Source organism: Aquila chrysaetos, chromosome 6 (genome assembly GCF_900496995.4).
Source record: "Aquila chrysaetos chrysaetos chromosome 6, bAquChr1.4, whole genome shotgun sequence".
Taxonomy (NCBI): domain Eukaryota; kingdom Metazoa; phylum Chordata; class Aves; order Accipitriformes; family Accipitridae; genus Aquila; species Aquila chrysaetos.
In genome coordinates this window covers 6,224,172-6,243,343 of record NC_044009.1, presented here as the reverse complement: position 1 = coordinate 6,243,343, position 19,172 = coordinate 6,224,172, and the positions used below count along the sequence as shown (strand labels likewise).

At 48.0% G+C, this 19,172-nt stretch overlaps 1 protein-coding gene across 4 annotated transcripts; it reads right to left on the bottom strand.

Annotated features, from left to right (window-relative positions):
- Positions 1–5,223: 5,223 nt before the first annotated feature.
- Positions 5,224–19,111, bottom strand: DRAXIN (dorsal inhibitory axon guidance protein). Of its 4 annotated transcripts, XM_030019267.2 has the most exons (8): positions 18,394–19,111; positions 13,803–15,033; positions 11,266–11,749; positions 9,718–9,905; positions 9,065–9,176; positions 8,594–8,683; positions 8,258–8,347; positions 5,224–6,238 (listed from the first exon to the last, which is right to left on the bottom strand). In XM_030019267.2, the coding sequence occupies exons 3-8, from the start codon at positions 11,723–11,725 to the stop codon at positions 6,126–6,128; spliced, it is 1,053 nt and encodes a 350-aa protein (XP_029875127.1). In that variant the 5' UTR covers positions 11,726–11,749; positions 13,803–15,033; positions 18,394–19,111; the 3' UTR covers positions 5,224–6,125. The 4 variants fall into 4 exon arrangements, with proteins under 4 accessions (XP_029875127.1, XP_029875128.1, XP_029875125.1 ...); XM_030019268.2 differs by lacking the exon at positions 13,803–15,033 and having other exon boundaries at positions 18,888–19,111; XM_030019265.2 differs by lacking the exon at positions 13,803–15,033 and having other exon boundaries at positions 11,266–11,747; positions 18,394–19,110.
- Between the last annotated feature and the right edge of the window lie 61 nt (positions 19,112–19,172).

Genomic DNA, 19,172 nt, shown 5'->3' with positions numbered 1-19,172 from the left:
TGAATCACCAGTTCATCATCTCTCGTTCTGAAAGAAAGCTTGTCCCATTTTAGAGCTAGGGAAGATGATAAGTGACCAACCCAACCCCACACAGCACAGCTGTAGCTTACCATTTCCTGTCCAGTTCATAATAGCAGTCTTCTCCCCAAGTATGGTAAATGAACTAACAGAACCAAGAAGTCAGGATGACCCCTCTCAAACCCTCCCTTCCTTGCCCAGTGTATGCTTTACCTGTCTGCAGGGTAAGTCTACAATGTTTTACTGGGTCAGTTGCTTTCTCATCATCATTTATTCTAACAGAAAAGATGAGGCCTCTAAGGAGTGAGCAAGGAGTCAGAAGTTCATTGCAGAAGCTGAATGTGGAAATGTATGAGTCATCCTTCAATCTTCTTTCCAGTTCAAGCAGTGCAGTGCAAGGTTATGCATGAGAATTGTGCAGTGCTGAACCTACACTCAGACATTCTCCAACAACCCACAAGTATGGCCCTATCTAGCCTGCCCTTCATGGCACCCTGAGTGCTATTGACTGCTAATATGCAGCACACTTGATCTCCCAAGGCAAAGTATTAAATGCCAAAATGAGACAACCTAGAAAATGCTAACCACAGGAAGCAGCAGAACAAAACTGACTGGCTGCATAGTTCAGAACAGCAGTAGAAAAACCCAAAAGGCTGCAAAAGTTCCCCTCCAGGAATCTCTGAATGTGCCACCTTACCAGATGAAAGATTGAAATATAACTCATGTATTGCCACATGACACATCAGCTGTGACTTCATTTCCATTTCTGCATCTTGCAGGGAAGCCCTGCCTCTATTCACAGAAGTAGTGGCATCAAATAGGATCAATGCTAGTGGTCCTAGTAATGTCAAGGACTGGATTTTACCCTAAATAACAAAAAGAACATATGACAGCTGGGGTGGGGGGAAAGATAGAGACTTTGAATAGCCATATTGCTGGCTCAGTGTTTGGGTGCAAAGTGCAATAGGGATGTCCTTCTGCCAGGATAGGTATCTAACAAAGGAGAACTCTTTGTTATAAAGACAAATTCCACTGTCCCAGTTTAAGTATGAGCACTGTTTGGATGCAGCAGTATGTGGGCGTCTTTGCTCCTTTCAGCATTCTCACTCGGTCTGAGACAGAGTCTCATTATCATTTATGCAGCATGAGCCATAATTTGGATTGATGTGACTGCTGTTTAATGCAAAGCATTCGTTTCCCCTTGTACAATAAAAGTGCTTTACTTCATTTTGTTCATCAATGTATCGTGCAATTAATTCAGCCCTGCTTATCATATCCTGGGCTTGCATGTCATGGACTCAGGGGACTTAGAAATGTCTTAATGATCTCATGGATATGAAAACAGTGAGAGCTATGATAGACATTATGCATTTGCACGTCTCTCACTCCTATCTGATCTGGGGGGTTGTTTGTTTTTTATCTCTGCGTTGCTTTGCTTGTACCTTGTAAATTGCCTCTCTGTGTAACCTGCTGTCTCTGTTCCCTTCCCTAGGCTTTATAACTCAAAGCAACATAAACATAGTGAGAAAGATAAGCAGCAAGTTAAAGAAGACCTGCAGGGAGAAGCAGATGACCCAGGAGACTAGAAACAGGATATGGAGATTTTCCTGACTAGAAGACTGGTCCAGGTGAGTTCAGCTCACTGCAACTAATATCCAACAATTAGCTGATTTATGTCAAATATATCGGTGGTATGTCTTGTGCAGACTGAGTAAAAACTGAATACACAGCTGGCTCCCTTCCTGCCAGCATACAAGTTAGGCTAATAAGGCAGAAATGCTTTCCTTTGCGTTTTCAGGACAGTGTACCCTTGGTGGGTAAGGTGATAACGATTCCGTGGGGAAGTAGTGGAGCTAATACAATTGCTCCTGCTGTCCTTATCTAGCTTGTGAGGATGGAGACAAGCTCACCCCTCATAGTTCTGCCCTTCTCGTCCCTCACTTGAGGTCTAGTCTGAAGGTAACACTGGTGTCTTTGAGTTGTGCCCCTGGCCGTGGAGCTGAGAGCAATGAAGGCATCAGCTCAGCACAAAAGCATATATTATCAATAGAGCCTTTCTGAATAAGCAGTGAGGAAGGGCATATAGAAGTCGTCCTGGCTCTACAAACTCCTTTTTAAATCCCAATGGGAAATCAGCAAGCAGAAACATTATTTGGATGGGAGGGGAAACTCACGGCATTTTGTAATGCTGGTGGGGAGCCTCCTCCTGCAACTTCACTGCAAAAAAATCTATGGCAAGATGATTTGGGGAGTGCAGAGGGTTACACTAATGTGGTACCTTGGCAAGCACACTTGAAAGTCCTTTCTAACCTCAGCAAGAAGAGCTGCTCCTCTGGTTTTCTAAAATCTAACTAGAGCTTTGAGATATAATTGAGGGACTACTCTTCAAGATTCACTGGCACCCTAGAAAATGAACTGACATACCAGAAATGGCTTTATGGGGTACATATGATCACTCAGAACATTCCAAGAAAACAACAGCCCTCATTTTTTCTGATAAAAAAATAGGAAAGCAATGCTTTTTCCAGGCTTTATGTAGCAGAGAGTGACTGGCATGGACTTGAACAATTTGGTATGGCATGGGTTTGAAATTGAAGCACTTTCACACACTGTGGATTGACAACAGGGTAATTACTCGGGGGGGGGGGGGGGGGGGGGGGAGGAGAGAGGGTTTCAATAAAACACCCCCAAGCTAAAATGAATGCAGACTATTACAGACCTGAGACAGAATGATTCCCAAGTGTTTTAATTTGTGCTTCCACTCCTTGTCTCTCTTGCAGTCATCATTTTGGCAACTGCCAGCAACATCCCCGAGATTCAACAGCATTTGCAGAGCAGGCAGCTGCTGAGATGATTATGTCAAATCAGCACGCTGTCCTCTCTTTTCCATGTCTAATGATTCTCACCCTTGGAGAAGTGGTTTAAAATGATGCATACCCTTTGGACTCATTGTGAGGCTGCTAACAGCAGTAGCTGTAGAGCAGGAGTTGGGGTGGGACTGTGTCACTCACCTTTCTTGCATGCATGCCCTGCAATTAACTTTAAAAATTATTCCACAGAGCCCTGCTATGGCTGGTTTGGGCCTGATCCAAAGTCCTTTCAAGACGATAGAAAATCTTGCAAGAGCTCTAGCTTAAGCTCTCTGGGGGCAGTAGAGAAGCTGAGCTTGTGTGAATTCTTAATTTGAGTTTCTCAAACAATTAGCTGAGAAGAACATAAAAATCAAGACTTGCTTGGCATTTGTCTCCCTCTCCCTTGTTCGGACCTAATGCCCCCAAAGGCAGAACTGTCACCGACTGCACTGCGATTGGGAGATACTGGGAAGGAAGGGGAAAGTTGCTAAATGTAACCCAGAGATACTATCGCTCTGCAGCTGCTGTCATGCCCGTGAGGCAGCACAGAGCGGCACTAAAAAGCTTTGCTACACTCAGAAGTGGGTTGGACTTGTTGTACAAATGTTGCCCTGGGGTTTTATATCACAGGCTGGTCTTGCATTCCACACCTTGGCATGTTATTTACTCAACAGCTTTCCTTTGCACTGCAATTGCAAAGTCAGTAGTTGATCTGACTGATACATAAATCAGGTTGTCTGGTTCTTTTCACACTGCTGTGGCTGTGCAGCATGTGCATGTGCAACTGCTCATCCTTTCTTCTTCACCTCTGCAACGTTACAGTTTGATTCAGAAAGAATGAGTCTCCATCTTGGTCTCTCTTTCTGAAACTCCAATATGAGCAATCAATCCAGTCATCCTGTGATTTGATTTATAATAATTAACTCAATTTTCACTGACCTTACACATTTAACTAATCCCACCAATTAAGAATAATCTGTTCTTTATATTCAGAGTTAATAGCAGACCAAAAGCTGAAAAAGCAAGAGCTGAAGAAGCAAGTCTCCAACTTTTGCAGTCTAAAAGCTCTGGCTTAACATTCAGACTTGCTGTTTAAACCTGCTTGTATTTCACATGACTTGTAACACAGCCTTGCTCAAACACTGCCCAGGATCCTACAAGGATTCCGTATGTAGTGTATGGGGCAACGAATACCTGCATCACCAAGGATAAAGACCCCTGCAAAATTTCCTGCTTTCTTTCAATTGCACTGTTCCAACCAGATCTCGGCCTCTATATTGCAAAGCAGCGTGGTATCAAAACCTGGCTTTCATAATGGCTGTGCATGTGGTTCTCATCGGTGTCACACAGACCAGGGTTTGAGAGCTCTGCAATTGACTGTGATCAATTAAGGCCTTTTTCCCTTTATGCTTCCACTGACAATAGCACTGGCAGCACCACCCACTATTCTGCATCTGGGCTGAGGGAGGGGCTGCATTTCTCTCTCTGGGTTAACAAATTGCATCCTTGCTGCTGTGGCATTAAGCTGGAGCCAAACCACCTTTCTTTACTCCTGCATTTTGGGTTAAGACTGTAGTGCTGTAAGTAGAAATCTAAATAGCTACATGCAGCCAAGAGGTAGGTTTTTGCCTAAATGCTCCTTTACAAATTCCTCCTTCAGTGTACCTCCTAGCAGTGCAGGTGTATGCGGGTCAGAACTAATGTTGTATTCATAGCATATCTCTGTAGTCATGACTGGGCACTCATCACATTAGAGTATGTTAGCAGCATTTGAGCGAATACACGATGCAGAGTGACACTACAACAGAAACAGGAGTGCAAAATGGAGAATCGCCTACCTAAATGGAACACAGGGAGTTTAGGGAAGCAGTATAAAGAGGATTCTGAGCACAGCACCATGATTAATATTTGTATTCCTACAAAAAGTGCCATACATCTCCAGGTTCTTGAATGTAAAAGGCTTCAGAGCTGTCTCCCACCAGAAGCCAGGGTATTGGGGTGTTAGCAGTAGAAAAGAACATCTTTACCAACTAACACTACTTCTGTTCAACTCAGGTAGCCTGTGTTGCTCCAATACATCACTGAAGTCAGTAACTAAGTAGTCATATAAAGAAGTTTTAAACATCTGGATGGTTACACCGGCCAGAAACTGTTAGCTGCAATTTGAGTGAGGATATGGGGAAACTTGGATCCCCAATTTGGGTAGAGAAATTTTTCTACCAAGTGGCATAATTGCTCTGTGTGATTACCTGAAGTCATCAGTGCTACCTGCTGGCCAGCTCCCTTATAGGCCTTTCTGGCTCCTGCCACATCCTTAGGTGCAGTCAAAGAAGCAGAAGAGTTGCACAAAGGATATCTATCATGTCTTTATTTACATATCATGGAAACACACATGCAACGTCACAGGATTTACTACAATGGAACAGCCTGTCCCTATCTCCTGTTACCAAAAACCTTATTTTTGGCTCACTAGGAAAACTATCACTTCCCCAGAAAGCTCCTAAAAATAATCATTAAAAATAACAGACTTGGCAGGATAACTAAATGAGTGAGAGCTGCAGGCTGGGATGTCTTGCCGCATCCTTGCAGAAAACAGGTGGCTCTCTGGAAGCAAGAAAGGAAGGAAGGAGTGGGACTGGATGGTCCCAAAGATGACAGGTAGGAAGTGGTAGTGTATAACAGCTAGGGAATATCTGTCTGTAGCAGTGAACAAGGGAGAGAGCAAGAGCTCTGTCAGAGGGTCCCCTCTCACCTAGGCAGCCAGGTTCCTGCTGATCCGTTTCCATCTTTGATTCCACCTGGAGGCTACAAGCTTCCTATCCTCTAGGAACCTCTGATCCTTAAGAAGGATCTACCTTTCTTCTCAAGCAATAGTTAAGGCATAAAGTTTAAGCTCATAACCCCTTTGACCTGAAGGATCTTTCATATATTGCCTCTGTTGAGAGGATGATATGAAACTGCAGAGCCTTTTCCTGGAGGACCATCAGAATGTTAGTCATGATCATCTCTTACTAACTGAGAGAGGACCCAGCTCAATGGCAGCAATGCGGTGCGGGAAGGGAGGGGGAATGCAGTCTTGGTATGGAAAAGGCTGAGGCCACTCTATAATTAACATGAGCTTCAGTCTTATATGAACCTGGCATGTTCAGAGCCTGCAGCTTCAGTCATTTTCTTGACTTTTTCCTCTAATTCCTATTGCTAGGTATAAACAGTTTGACCCCAGCTCCTGACCATCCAGGCAGGAGTCCCACCCTCCTAAATGTTGATGAATGATCCCTGCTCTCCGTTGGCTGATTCAGGCTCCACACAACGCCCTTTTCTCCGGGTCACTCTTCGGTTCCGGTGGAATTTGGCATAACAGCGTAGCCCTATGGAAAAGACACACATAAGTGAGCAGGAGAGACCAGGGCTCACTACAGCAGTAACATCAAACAATTAGCTCTTGGCCTCAGTTCACGACAGAGCCTGCTGCAGTGGGGACAGTCCCAGGGCTGGGAAGCCTGGGCAGTGTCAAATGAGGTGGCAGAGAAATGCCTCACATAGGCAGGGCATATTGCTTTCTGGGCCCTGCTATGCTGTTTGGCTCACTGTTCTGGTTTGGGATTCATTGGCTCAGGCAGAAGGTTTCACTGGCTTCTTGAAATACCGATGAATTATCCTGATTATTTCTGGTGATTTTATGGAAGCCCTGCTCGGTTTCCCCCTATTACTTCCCATTACTGTCTAAGTGATCTCTCCATTGGGAAATTACTGTAGACTTAATGTGCAGCAGCAATGGCTAGGGAGCTCCCCTTGCTATTTATTTCCCTGAAGCTTCAGGAGAGGAGGGAAGAGACTTTGAAATGTTATTACTGGGAGGTCTGATCCAAAGCTCACTGCTGATCTTCAGTTTCTCTGTTTTGGATGCTTGAAGTGCAGGGTCTGAAGGAAGCTATTTGATATAGCGTTGGTGAATACTAAGGGGGGAAAAAGGCATTTTATTTGTAAAAAACATGAGTACATACTCTCCCATGGCAGCGGAAGGCAATAGGAGCCTCTGGTCAAGGTAACTCATCGGTTTCTGGCCCGGACAGATTTATCTTTTGGTGTCTGTTGTCTTACCTTGTTACACCAGAATGCGTAGCTAGTTGGGCCAGACAGGGTACAAAAATCACAAAAGCCCTGATCTTCAGTGACCCAGGATCTGGTCATTGGGGTTGGTAGGAGCTGATTTGATCATCCTAGAAACTGCAACGCTTTTTACTTCCAGAGCAGGCAGCAGATAGCAACAGTGCCAGCACCCCCAGAGTGGGGGAGGCTGAGGATTTATAGCTTTTATAATGAGACAGCCCATAAACTGTCCTTGAGTACTTGTACACGGGAGACCCAGCCGATGTCACAGGTCACTGAGCAGCCTTTTGGAGTGCATGTCCCTGGGCTACGTTGAGACTGGCTACCTTGAAGTTGGGTTTCTGCCCCTCATTACCAATCCCCCCAGGGGAGTCTGGCCTCCTAGAAGTAGAGCACGCAAGATCAGAGCTCTGCCCTTATCTAAGCATCTTGTCTATCTTATCTGGACCCTACATCTCTGGGGATCTTTTTAATGCTACAGAGGATGCACATTTGGCATCAACTTATAACTAGCTTAAGTAAAAAGCAGGGCTGGGGGCAGCCCTCATTAGGCTTGCAGAAACACTTTTGTAGGCTAATCTATCAGAGCACTGCCTCTGATGAGGACCTTCAAGTGTTACACGACACACCCAAGGTGAAGACTATCATTTAACATTGCAACTCTAGGAAAGCAGTCTGTTTAACTGGGTAAAAAGTAGGTGAATGACCTGGTCAAAGTCACTAGGTACCTAACACAGGTCACAAAACTTGGCAACCAGAGTTTTGTTCTGGCAGACAAGACCCAGTGCCTGGAGCTGATCTTGAACATGTTGAGACTAGAAGAGTGCCTTTCAACATCTTCATAACACAACTGTCTATTAAGGGCTGCTGTGGATTCTTCAGAAAGAGTTTTAAGAAACAAAAGTCTGTGTCCAGACCACACCTACTAAATTGCTACAAGTTCAGTTGAAATTAACTCAGGAAAGCCATATTAGGCATAAGGTCATGTAAAACAAAGGTAGTAGTCTGTTTTTACAACCTGTGATACTTGAAAGCACCACTGAAGTATCAGTATATTGTGGCTGCTTCTGTTAGGTTTGTAGATATCAGGATTTTTGTTTTTAAGAGGGAAAGCAAGATGTCCTAGATGACTCAATGGTCACATTGCAAGCCAGTGGCAGGGAAAGGCTAAGAGCAGCAGAGCTTGGCTCCTATTTTCACATACAAACCACTATTCCAAGTCAACGCAGCCAATTATGAAGCCAGCTGGAAGGAGGAGAGCAAAGAGCTGAACTCACCTTCAGTGCACATACAGTCATCATAACATTTGTTGTTAAGGCCTCGATTGTGTGGTTTGCAGAGGTGTTCACGCAAGTCACAGCAAGAGCCTGCAACACAGGAACAGGGGTCAGCACAGCTCATTTGTTGCCTTCCCTTGCAGGGCTACTGACACCCATGACAGCTCCATGGTACAGACATCATCTGTTCCCATAACACACCTAGAGAGCCTCTGCCCTTCCCTCTGCATATGACTTTCTATCAGCATCAGAAATCAGGATACTTGTGTTAGAACCTGGGCTGGATTTCAAACAATCTCATGCTTGGAGAAGTGACTCCACCAAGCTGATCCTGACCTGGGAGGCAGTCAAGGTGGTGATCACATGGCTCTCCTTCAGCCATCATGGTTTCATTTCCACTGTTGGGAGTCTTACTGCGGCGTTTTTCTGTGGAAAAAAACAGACGCTAATAGAAAATTTCATGCTAGTGGTTTTATTTTGGAGACTATATTGTTCCAGTGTAAAAACAGCCTCAGTCTTCAAGAGTTTGAAATCTAAACCTTCATAGTCTAATCTCCTCCCTATTTCTCAACCCTCCATCTATCATTTTTCCTCTGCCCTCAAATTATGTGTCCAAAATGAGAAACATTCTGAAACTGAGCACAAAACACAATCAGCATTATGCTTTTTCTCTCTTTCCCCACCACTATGATCTCTCATCCTTTGGCACATCTGTGAACACTAACCATGTGACAAGCCTTACAGAATGACTTTTGGGACATGCCTTATGGAATGACTTTTGGCAAAGAGGACATGGACGTTTAGCACCTTTCTTTTTAGCAGATGGCCACATTTCTGGTTTGAGATCCTCATAATCTGTCCAGTCAAAGAGTGCCATATCGAGGGTGGGCATCACATCCCCGTCTTGCCTGAGGCGGGCCTGCAAACCACAAGAAACCAAAGAGACAACACATTATGCTTCTGTAGTAACACTGAAGTCTTTGCAAATTTCCCCGGTGCTTTTAGACCTTAAAAAGACTTTATGATCCCCCACCCCTGTCTTGTCCACTGGGGATTCTTGGCATCTCATTTTCAAAACGGAATAGCTTTCCCTTGCTGCAGCTGAAGTCAAGAGGGAAGTTTCCACTGATTCTGTGGGAGGACAAGAGGTGAGCAAGGTGCATTAGGACATGCTGCCTCTCCAGCCAAGTGCTCCTACTCCCTCTCTGGTCCTCGAAGCTGAATAAAGATGGCTAGCTAAGGGAGAGGAAGGGCAGGGAAGAGAAGCAACTAAAGGAAGTGTTTATGAAGAAGAGGCGTTTAGAAGTCTCCAGGACAGAGAGCTGCTTTTGAGGGAGGGCTTTGGTGTTAAGCAAGCACTTACATCTAACTGGGGGGGGGGGAGGAGGAAACTGGACCTTATCTAGCCGAGATTTCTGTCTGCATCAGAGGTACAGTGCAGTTACCATCTGCCTTCTTACCTGTGACCGTGGTGATGTGGCTGGAAGAACAGGAGGCTCTTCTGTGGAAACAGCTAGTTCCAATGCAGTGATGAGAAGCATGGTGGGAGTGAGACTTGTAGCTTCCTCTGCCTGGAGGTTTTGAAACTGTTCTTCAAAGCTTTCAGGTTTCTTGTACAGGGAACTTGGCCCAGCATCAGAAGTCTTCCCTGCAGAGGGCAACAGGTACGGTAGCATTAGCTTTCTCTTCCCTTTTCTCTTTGTGTGCCATAGATTTGAGTCAAGGGAATTCAGATTTAATCCAGCCACTGGCCAGTGTTCTACCACTCTGAGCTGCTGTTTAGAACAGTGTAAAAGAGAGTCATGTACTATTAAATTAAAATGATAGATCAGGTAGAGAGTATATGCATTTCGGTTTTTGCACATTTAAGTCATACATAATCACACCTTCTTAAAGTTATGTCTCTCTTGATTAGAAGTAAAGAATTTTGTCTTCTAGTCTCAAGAGTACAAAATGTACCTGTTTAACCATTTTTAAACCAATGGATTAAGCTGCTGCAAATACCTGTGAACACATTCTTATTTGATTTTAGTAGTGGGTTATTTCAGTTTAGCTCAAGTCAGGACCTACCTAACTTGAAATAAGAAAATCTTCACAGCCTGATCCCTGCTTTTCCTAAGTATTAATTTAAATACAACCTTAAGTTAAACCAAAGAAACAAGGCCTGTTTTGTAGTCTCCAAATATTGCTTCAAACCAGCTTTGTTGCATACTCTTCTATATTGCTTAACATGAGTTATTTAGTCAGTCCCCTGAGAAAACAATAGAGCTCTTCTTACTGATGCAGGGAGGAGTGATAGCTGGAACTCAGGGATACTGACACCCAGCTTGTCAAATAATGTAGATTGACACAAACTGCCTGGCTTTAATAGGACTAAAGATTACCACACTGAGCATATCATACCGCAGAGACACACACCCACAACTTGACCTGCAAAGGAAAGCAGTCCCAGTCAAAAACAAGCAACATGTTAAAGTAATTAGTGCAATTTCACATATGCAAAATTTATGGGTTTTTTAGTTCAGCATAAACATAGAAGAATACAAGCTCTGATGAGAAGAAACTGATCTTCAAGTGAAGTAGGAGTTTTGTATTATTTCTGGTCTATTTGTATTAGTTCTGGTCATATTTCAAAGTCAGTGGAGAGATTGAGCATGGCTTGGACATGTTTGTTCATAAATGGAACCATTTGCTAAAGAAGCAAAAAAACCAAAGCAGCCCACCCCAAAACAACCCCTCAAGTCGTAGGAACTTTCAGAGCTCCCCCTATAAGGCAAACCAGGTCATTTTCACAAACTTTCAGCCAGCAGTAAAAATCTCTGGTTTCTGGATTTCCCCTTTTTTCTTGTGCCTCTTTTGTTTGGCAGATTTCTCCCCAGAGCAGGCACATATCCCACACCCTCCACACACCCATGTGGCTCAACCACAGCTGCATCATCTTGCCCTCATACAAGTGACACTCATTTCTAGTGACCCATCAGCCTCAGGTTCCCTTGGAGCTCAAATACCTCTGTGGTGCTTCAGCCTGTCCCTGCGGCTGTGTCGCCGATGCTCTCGGTTCTGCTTCTTTCCTCTCTCAGACCCAGGGGACTGGTTCTCCCTCTCAGGATATGGGAACTCAAAACCCAGGAACACATCTTTATTCTGTTTCAGGGCTGCTGGCTGCCCCTCTGCCACCAGCTCTTCCACAGCTGGAGCTCCACTACCCATTCTGAGGGTCTCTTCCCCAGCTGGCTGCCCTCTAGAAGACATGGCATGGACCCTCTCCTTCTTGGCCAAGCCATGCTTGTGGTGATGCCCACTTCTGGGCTGCTGCAGCCACATCTCTTGGTTTTGAAGATGGTTGTTGTTCTCTGGGACATTTTTGAGCTTTGTGCCAGGCTCCAGGGATACTGCGAGACTGACGTCAGAAAGAACCAGCATACACAGGAAAAGGAAAGGAGAGAAGAAGGTGGAAGAAGTTGCCATAATCCTGGGTGCTCTGCCTCACCTACAATTAAAAAAAAAAAAAGGGAAAAGAAAAAATAAGCCACCAACTTCTATGACCTGTAAAGGCAAGCAAGATTCAGACCTAGGACACTTAGATGAAAACAGTTATGGTGTCCAGAGGTGGAGTTTTTCCCTCCCTGGTTACCTCCTCCTCTCCCAGCCCCGGTTACAGCAGCTGAGACACACGTGCAGGGCCTGCAGGGCTGAGAGGTCCCAGTTTCATGTGCAAATGAGGGCCATCAATCAGTAGGACATTTCCCTTTGATTCCTTACTAGCCCCCCTACCCTCCCATTCACAGCCTACCATCTGAGGGGCTGGGGAGGCTGGCTCCTGCAGGCCACAGCTCCTGAGCCGCCTGCACAGCACCAGCTGTCCGGCTAGGGCTGTTTGCTGCCAGGTTGGCATCCTGGGCCTGGCTGGCACTGGCCCCTCCTCACAGCTGGTTTCCTTGCAATGAAGACGTCAAGATGAACAGAACTGGAGGCAGATGGTGGCCTCGCAGGACCAGCAACAGCCCTGAGCAGCTCAAGACAGAGACATGCACATGCACACACATACCGCTTCAGGGTGGCTGAAACTGGTCAAGGGAAGAAAAAACACTGGAAATTTTGTGCTGATACCTCACAGCATAGCAGAGAAACAAATCTTCTGCTGTCAGCAGAGCAGAGGATGCCGATCTAAAGAACAAGGGGCAGGGAGGCAGACTGAGTTTTCTCTAGGTTGTCCCACTTTCCCTCCTTGACCCTGCACAGGTCACTTCACCTCACCCCACCAGGTAAGGCTGTCACTGGGAGGGTAACTTAAGTCCAAAGAACACTGAGACTGAGTCCCTCAGCACAGTGGCTGCAGACTATTCTCATTCATTCTGTTTCACTGTAATATTTTTGAGGGTCTTCCTTCATCCCTGTGTTTGTGTTATATGACATGGCTTTGGGACATTGCACAAGTCAGAGATTTCTCTAAGTCTTTCTCCCCTGTCCTTTCCCACAAAAAGGGGAAAGGGTTTTTCAGCATTTCCAGTGCAGCCTTTAACTTTGGGTAGCTTTCTCAGACTGTCCCTCTCAATCTGGACAGCATGAAGGCATGCTTAAAGCCAGAGTTCCCTGTGACACTGACTGTCAGAAAACCAGGCCTACGCTTATATTTGAGAAATACTGTCACAAAGTTGCAGCCACAGCTCTTCACTCAACTTCCTCCCCATCTTTCCTGCACCCCAGCACCCAGTTGCACCTGATTTCCCACTGCCTGTTCACCAGGTGAACCACTTTGCTGCATAATTACAATGGCTTGTACTCCCTCCTCCAGGTGCTTTGCTGCTTGACCAGCCATTGTCACCTGTGAAGGGCAGCAGGTAACATCCTCTGAGGCCAATCTCAGTGCCTTTTTGTGGAGCTGAAAGGAGACACCCTAAGAATAGCCTCGGCTCTTCCTTGCCTCTTTTCTTTCAACCTGTAAGGCAGATGCAGAGTGTTTCAAGTTAGTGGAACCTCTGCCATCATAGCAGCCCCAGCCTCATAAAGCATTTGGGAAGCTTAGAGGGAGATGTCTTCATCCTCTCAACTGAAAAGCCTGCTCACTCATTCACCAGCTGATTCTGCCTTTCCAAGATTCACCTCTGTTATTGCTCAGAGCCTGGGAGCAAATTTTCAGTTCAGACCTCCCCTGGAAAGAGGTAGGCAGCACAGGGGCCTTCTCTTTAATGCAGTGTCTGAAAAGCAGGTCTTTCTACTGGCCACAAAGGACAACAAACTCTTACTTGAGGACTGATTTAGGAGGTGCTGTGTAGCTCATTTGCTGAAGGCATAACACTATGAAATAGTATTTTATTGGCAGCTACCTGGGACAAAGGAAAAACCAGACTGACAGCTAAATTTGTTAACAAAGCACTTGAAGTACTGCTTCAAAACCAATGGAACAAATAGCAACCAAGCAAAACCCAAGCTCTGCATCCACGGTCTTTGTTTTTCCTTAGGATTTTCTCTTTAAGAACCAGAGCAAACCAGCTGGATCAAGGCATCACTCAGAACAACTCAAAGAGCTAGAAACAGCATCTTACCTTTTCATCTGTAGGCAAAATATCAAGAGAGAACAAGTGCAAAGAGAATGCGAGGCAGGTGTCTCCAATCTCACTCACACAGACATGAGCCCTTTTGATGGTGAACCTGACAGACACACTAGCTGCAGATTCTGGTTTTCAGCAGGAGCTAGAAAGCAGCTAAATGCTACAGGGCAGTTAAACAGAAGGTCTGCTTCAAAGTGTAGGGGGTATTTATTTAAGCTACCCAGCTGTCTTGCTGGCATGACACAGGTTGAAAGTGCAGCTAGAGCACGTGGGTCACCTCATCTCCGCGCTGGCTGAGAGGGCAGGCTAACATGCTGTGTTACTGTGTCTCTGGGGATCTTGCATTAATAATGCAGGTAAATACCTGTACTGCACTGTTGTCAGGGGAGATCTGAGCTGTTTGCCAAACCAAAACAGCGCATGCAAGTTGTGGTACCTTGGCTTAATACAACACTGCTGTGCTAGAGGCGCAGAAGTCCCAGCCTTCTCTTAACCACTTGTTTCCATGCCCTAGTCTATCTTTAACTTCGGAAACCTTTTCCTACCGCCTCCGTTTTTCTTACCCTACAGAAGCTGTAAAATTCACACTTCCAAAAGGCAGCTAGATAACACAACAGCATCCCTAGTTCTCCTCAGTGCTCAGGTTCCTCAATGTCTGAGCACCAAAGTAAACTCCACCCTCTCCTCTGTCAGGACCACAGTCCACAAAAGACCATGCTAGCCCCAGGCTCGTTGATGTAGGTGACAGCAATGTTCTCACACTGCTGATGCACCTTTTCTGCCAAGGGTGAAATTCTGTCCTGAGATATATGCCAGGCAGAAAGAGGTCTGTCCTTGTAAGGAGATACCTTTCCTAAATTGCTCTAAAACAATCACACATGCTGCAGCAAGCCTAGAATTCATCCTCTTCTTAGGCTTCATATATTAATAAAAGAAATAGCTGAAGTACTTGCCAAGTTAAGCTGCCCCTGTAGCTCTTCACAACACCAGACCTACATCCTCCTTGCTCCACCCAATGCCTTGCACTTCCTTTGTAGACCCTCAGGATTACGAGCCACCTGCCTCTTGAGGTACCAAACCTGCCTACTAAGAAGAAAATGTGTAAAGCAAAGATAAGGCCTTAGAGCTACCCAGGGTGAAGGCTCAGTGCTGATGAGTGAGTTGCAGTGCTGTCTCAGCCACTATTTCTGATCCATTTTGGGTTAGTAGCGGATGGTCACAATCCTGTAAGAGAAGTTGGGGGGGGGGGGGTTGCATCTTGGGTAACTTTCCCCGTGGCCAGTCTCTTTCTCTAGACTCACTGATACAATTGCTATTACTCTGCTCTCTCCTTGTAATCCTGCAAGGCAGCCATGGACTGAGAAGGTACACAGAAAGTCAGGCATGTTTTCCCCCTGTAAATACAGTTATGTCACCTTGGCTCTGAAACTGCCCCTGCTGCAGTTTTGTATTTGACAAAGCAGAAACATCAGATCATCTACGTTCATTCACATATCTCACTTAAAACATGATACCTGACAGTCCTAGCTTTAACTTTTCACATATGTTCTTCATGTCACAGCCAAGAGGAACAAAACTCTTGAACCAAGAAACAGAGAATATCAAGATCCTTTATCACTCCAGACCACAAATGATGCAGTTTGTATGCTCGAGGGCTGAACCAAGCTAGACCCAAGTACGTATGCTGGGCCAGATTTCTCTTTGGCTCTGATAAGCTCAGACTTTGGCAGGCGTGTGTAAAGATTTCCTGGACTCCAGACAATCCCAAGCTGCAGCAATAGACAAAGTGTATGTGCATCTACATGGGTGTTGTGTGTATGTGCATGTGTGGCAGGGATGATAGACAATAAACCCAGCTTCGTGTGCCAGGGTCCCTGTAAATAAGAAGCCATAGGGTGATGGATGGGCTTGGGAAGGCCTGGAGCAGAATGGACGGGGTAGGCTCTATGGTAGCTGACATGCAGAGAGCTGGCTGGAGCCAGGAGGATGGCATTGTGCAGATAAATGAGATTTCACTTCCCTGCTGGGTCTCTTTCCATCTGTTTTTCTGTTTCTGGAGGCAAATGCTGGGAAGCTTCATAAACAATCTGCCAAGAGAACTTCCCATTTCAAAGGGCTCCTCTCTCCCAGCTTTCTAGGGTCCTCGAAAGCAGACAGGTAATCTTATATGCACCCTTCTCTTTTCATTCCCAGGGAAAAGCAATAACACTTTTCTTCTCTCCAACATTTCTTGCGCACTCACTTTGAAAGAATTTTTTTTGCTGCTGGCCCAGACATCCTTGGGATGACAGAACAGCAGAGTCCCCTGCTCACAGATCTCCAGCCCTTTTGGGTCCCTCTTCAGAGCTGCCCTCCTTTCTTAGGTTTCCTGTATCCGTTGTCAACTTTCCTCCGTACATTGCCTTTCATATTTATCTGACTCCACAGTTTCCTTGTCCCTCATGACTGTGTTTGGTGCGAGATTTCCGCTCTGCAGATATTTAGGCTAGGCCACTTGAATCCCGCCACCACCCTTTGAAACATCTGCTTTCCTTTGCCTGTGGTGTTTTCTCTCACTTTCTGCCATCACCAAATGGCAATCCACTGCAGAAAGGGCCAAATTCGCTAATGCACTAATTGTACTAGTGGCACAAGAGACAGGACATAGAGATTCAGGCTTGCAGGGTGTTGAGTAGTAGCTGTAGCTGCCCCTGTACCTCCACAAAGAATCTCCCTGGGGCGACTCACATCCAGTGACCACTTGAAATGTGACTCACTCAACATTAGTTGAAGGACTGGAACTGGGACTCTGTTTTTGCTGACCCATTGGCCCAGGCAATCCCTTCCCCTCACCCATCAGCTCTGGCTGACAGCCTGTGCTCTGCCCTCCTAGCCACGGAGGACAGAAGTGGCTTGTTCACAAAGCATGGCCCAGGAAATACCCTCTCCTGCAGCTCAGACTTGTAAGCTGGCAGTTTTGTACTTGTCACTAAGTCACTGCTAAGCTCCAGCACCCTGGCTCTGATGAAGGCTGGACACCTTGCAAAGCCTTTAAGTCACTAGGTGCCTCTCACCTTCAGCCACAGCCATGCTACCCCTTTCTCCTGTGCCTACCCTGATCTGCACAGAGAGCTTCACTGCCCTCAGCGTCAGTGCACAAGCAGGGAGGGTGCAGCGCCAACATCCTCCGGGGACAGAGCAGCCCAGCAAGTCACCGTATTGAAGTGGAAGAGGGGCACATGAATGAATATGCAGTACCCGCTGCTCTGCTTCCCTCTGGGGCTTCACGGAGTGGCTGACACAGCCTTCATAGGCGACCTGCTATCAAACAGACTCTACTTTACCCAATAATGAGATTAAAATAGCAATGAGCCTGAGATTAGCATCCAAGATATAGTCGCTTGCTGTCAGCACAGCAGAGAAGACTCTCCAGTTTAACGCACAATGCCTAGTGACAAATGAGACACAATCAATAGCAAAGGTCATTGCTCACCCGGCTGGAAAGCACCAGCCAGTGTGACAGGGAAGAATGGGGGCAGATTTGGCCCGATCTTCGCTGGGGGGAGAAGTGGATGTGTCCCAACTGGCAGAACAGTTAGGCTGTGCTTTCAACGTTTTTCCTTGCATGTCATTCTCACTTTGAACCAAAACGTGTAGGATTAATGCCTCCTTCTGCAAGGGAGAGGAGATGGGAATACAAAACCATTTCCATTAAACCCTCTGGTTCATGGAAGACTTCAGGTGTGAATTGGATAAATGTCACTTAAATTCTACATGATGAATTACTAGCTGTAATAAGTCATTAACTGATGCCAAACTGATTTAATTCAGAAACGAGATCTCACTTTCATCAACAGAGGAAGAGCAGAGAATAACCCGTGGGTACTCAGGGACTCACTGCACGGCAGCGCACGGCTCTGCAAACACAATGACTCGGTGGGAAAAGCTTCCTTCACCCCTCGACCACTCTCCGCGGCAGCTCTGGCTCAGAGCGGGCACGTACCCCCGGGGTGCTCAGCAGCTGCCTGCGAGAGGGCCGATGCCTCCGTCCGAGGCGACTTTGCCTGCAGGGAAGGGGAGAGCCATCTCGGGAGAGAGCTTGCAGTAGCCCCTGAAGTGGCAAGGACTTGCAATAGGGCGGTGGGGCGCAAACCCCAAAAGCCCGCACTGCACACCCCTGCTAGGTGCACGGCGCTGCACGTCGCGCTGAGGGCGAGCCGGGAGGCAGAACGGCGGCGGGAGAGCCTGGAGCTCGCTCCCCGGCGCGGGTGACAATAGGGCTGGCTGAAGGCTCCGCGCACCGGCGCTGTCCGAGCTCGGTGCTCGGTTCCCACCACCGAGCCGTGCCGCCGCGACCCGAGGCACCGCGCATCGCCGGCGTCCCGGCGGCGGCAGCCTAGAGGCGGCGGGACCGGGGGGTCCCCGTCGCCCCCGGCCTTTGTCTCCTCCGGGGCGCACGGAAAGTAGGAAGGTGCCCCCCGCTCCTCCCCGATCCCTGCGAAAGCAAAGGGAAATCAGCTCGGTGGGGCATGCACCCCCGGCCACCCCCGCGGCCCGGCCCCGGGCTGGGTGCAAGGTGAGCGCGATGCGGGCAGCGCTGCCTACCTGTCCGCAGCTCCTCGGTCTGGGCTGAGCCCGGCAGGCAGGGCAGGGCAGCGGCTGTGCATGCAGCGGGAGGGGAGGCAGGTCTGCCGGGGGGGCAGGGGGGTGTTCAAACCCGAGAGGAGGAGGAGGAGGAGGAGGAGGAGGAGACAGGGGGAAGGCAGTGGGGGAATGTGGAAAGGAACTGGGGACGCCGGGAATCCCGGGGGACTGGGGTGCATGGTGCGGGGGGAGGTGGGGCTGGGAGGGGCGGAGGGGCTCAGGGTGTGCTGGGCCCGGAGGGGTGCAGAGGGTGCTGTAGGGGGGTGCGAGGGGCGCATGATGAGGGGGTGCCCGGTGCGGAGGAGGAGGGGTACCCACGGGAGCGCAGGGTGCGCGGCGGGTGGCAGGAGCAGTCCCTGCCCGGTCCCTGCCCGGGGCAGACAAAGGACGGAGACAAAGGCGGGGCGGCCCGGCCCCGCTGGGGTGGGGTGTGGTGGCGACCGGGCCCCCGCTCACCTGCGCGGCGGGGCGGGCACGGCGCTCCCGCTCCCCGCAGGGGCTCCCCCGCGTTAGGGTAACGGAGTGAGAAACGGGACCGGGGTGCCCCATTCCCTGCACCGAGCACCCAGCCCCGCTGCAAGGGAAGGAGCTGCGGAACGGGAGGGGTGGGCGGCCGGGAGCCCGCGGGGGGGGCGGCGGCGGGGACGGGGACGGGGACCGGCTCCCCCCGCCCGGCCCCGGCCCCGGCCCCGGCCCCGCGCCCGCTCCTCCCGCCGCCGGAGGGCGCTCGGTCCGCCCAC

Excerpts from the sequence above, each read along its gene's own strand:
- DRAXIN (XM_030019267.2), bottom strand. The coding sequence starts at position 11,725 with ATGGCAACTTCTTCCACCTTCTTCTCTCCTTTCCTTTTCCTGTGTATG. Across the intron at positions 9,177-9,717 it reads CCACATCACCACGGTCACAG|GCCCGCCTCAGGCAAGACGG; the intron begins GTAAGAAGGCAG and ends TGTGGTTTGCAG. Across the intron at positions 8,684-9,064 it reads GCCATCTGCTAAAAAGAAAG|AAAAACGCCGCAGTAAGACT; the intron begins GTGCTAAACGTC and ends TTTTTTCCACAG.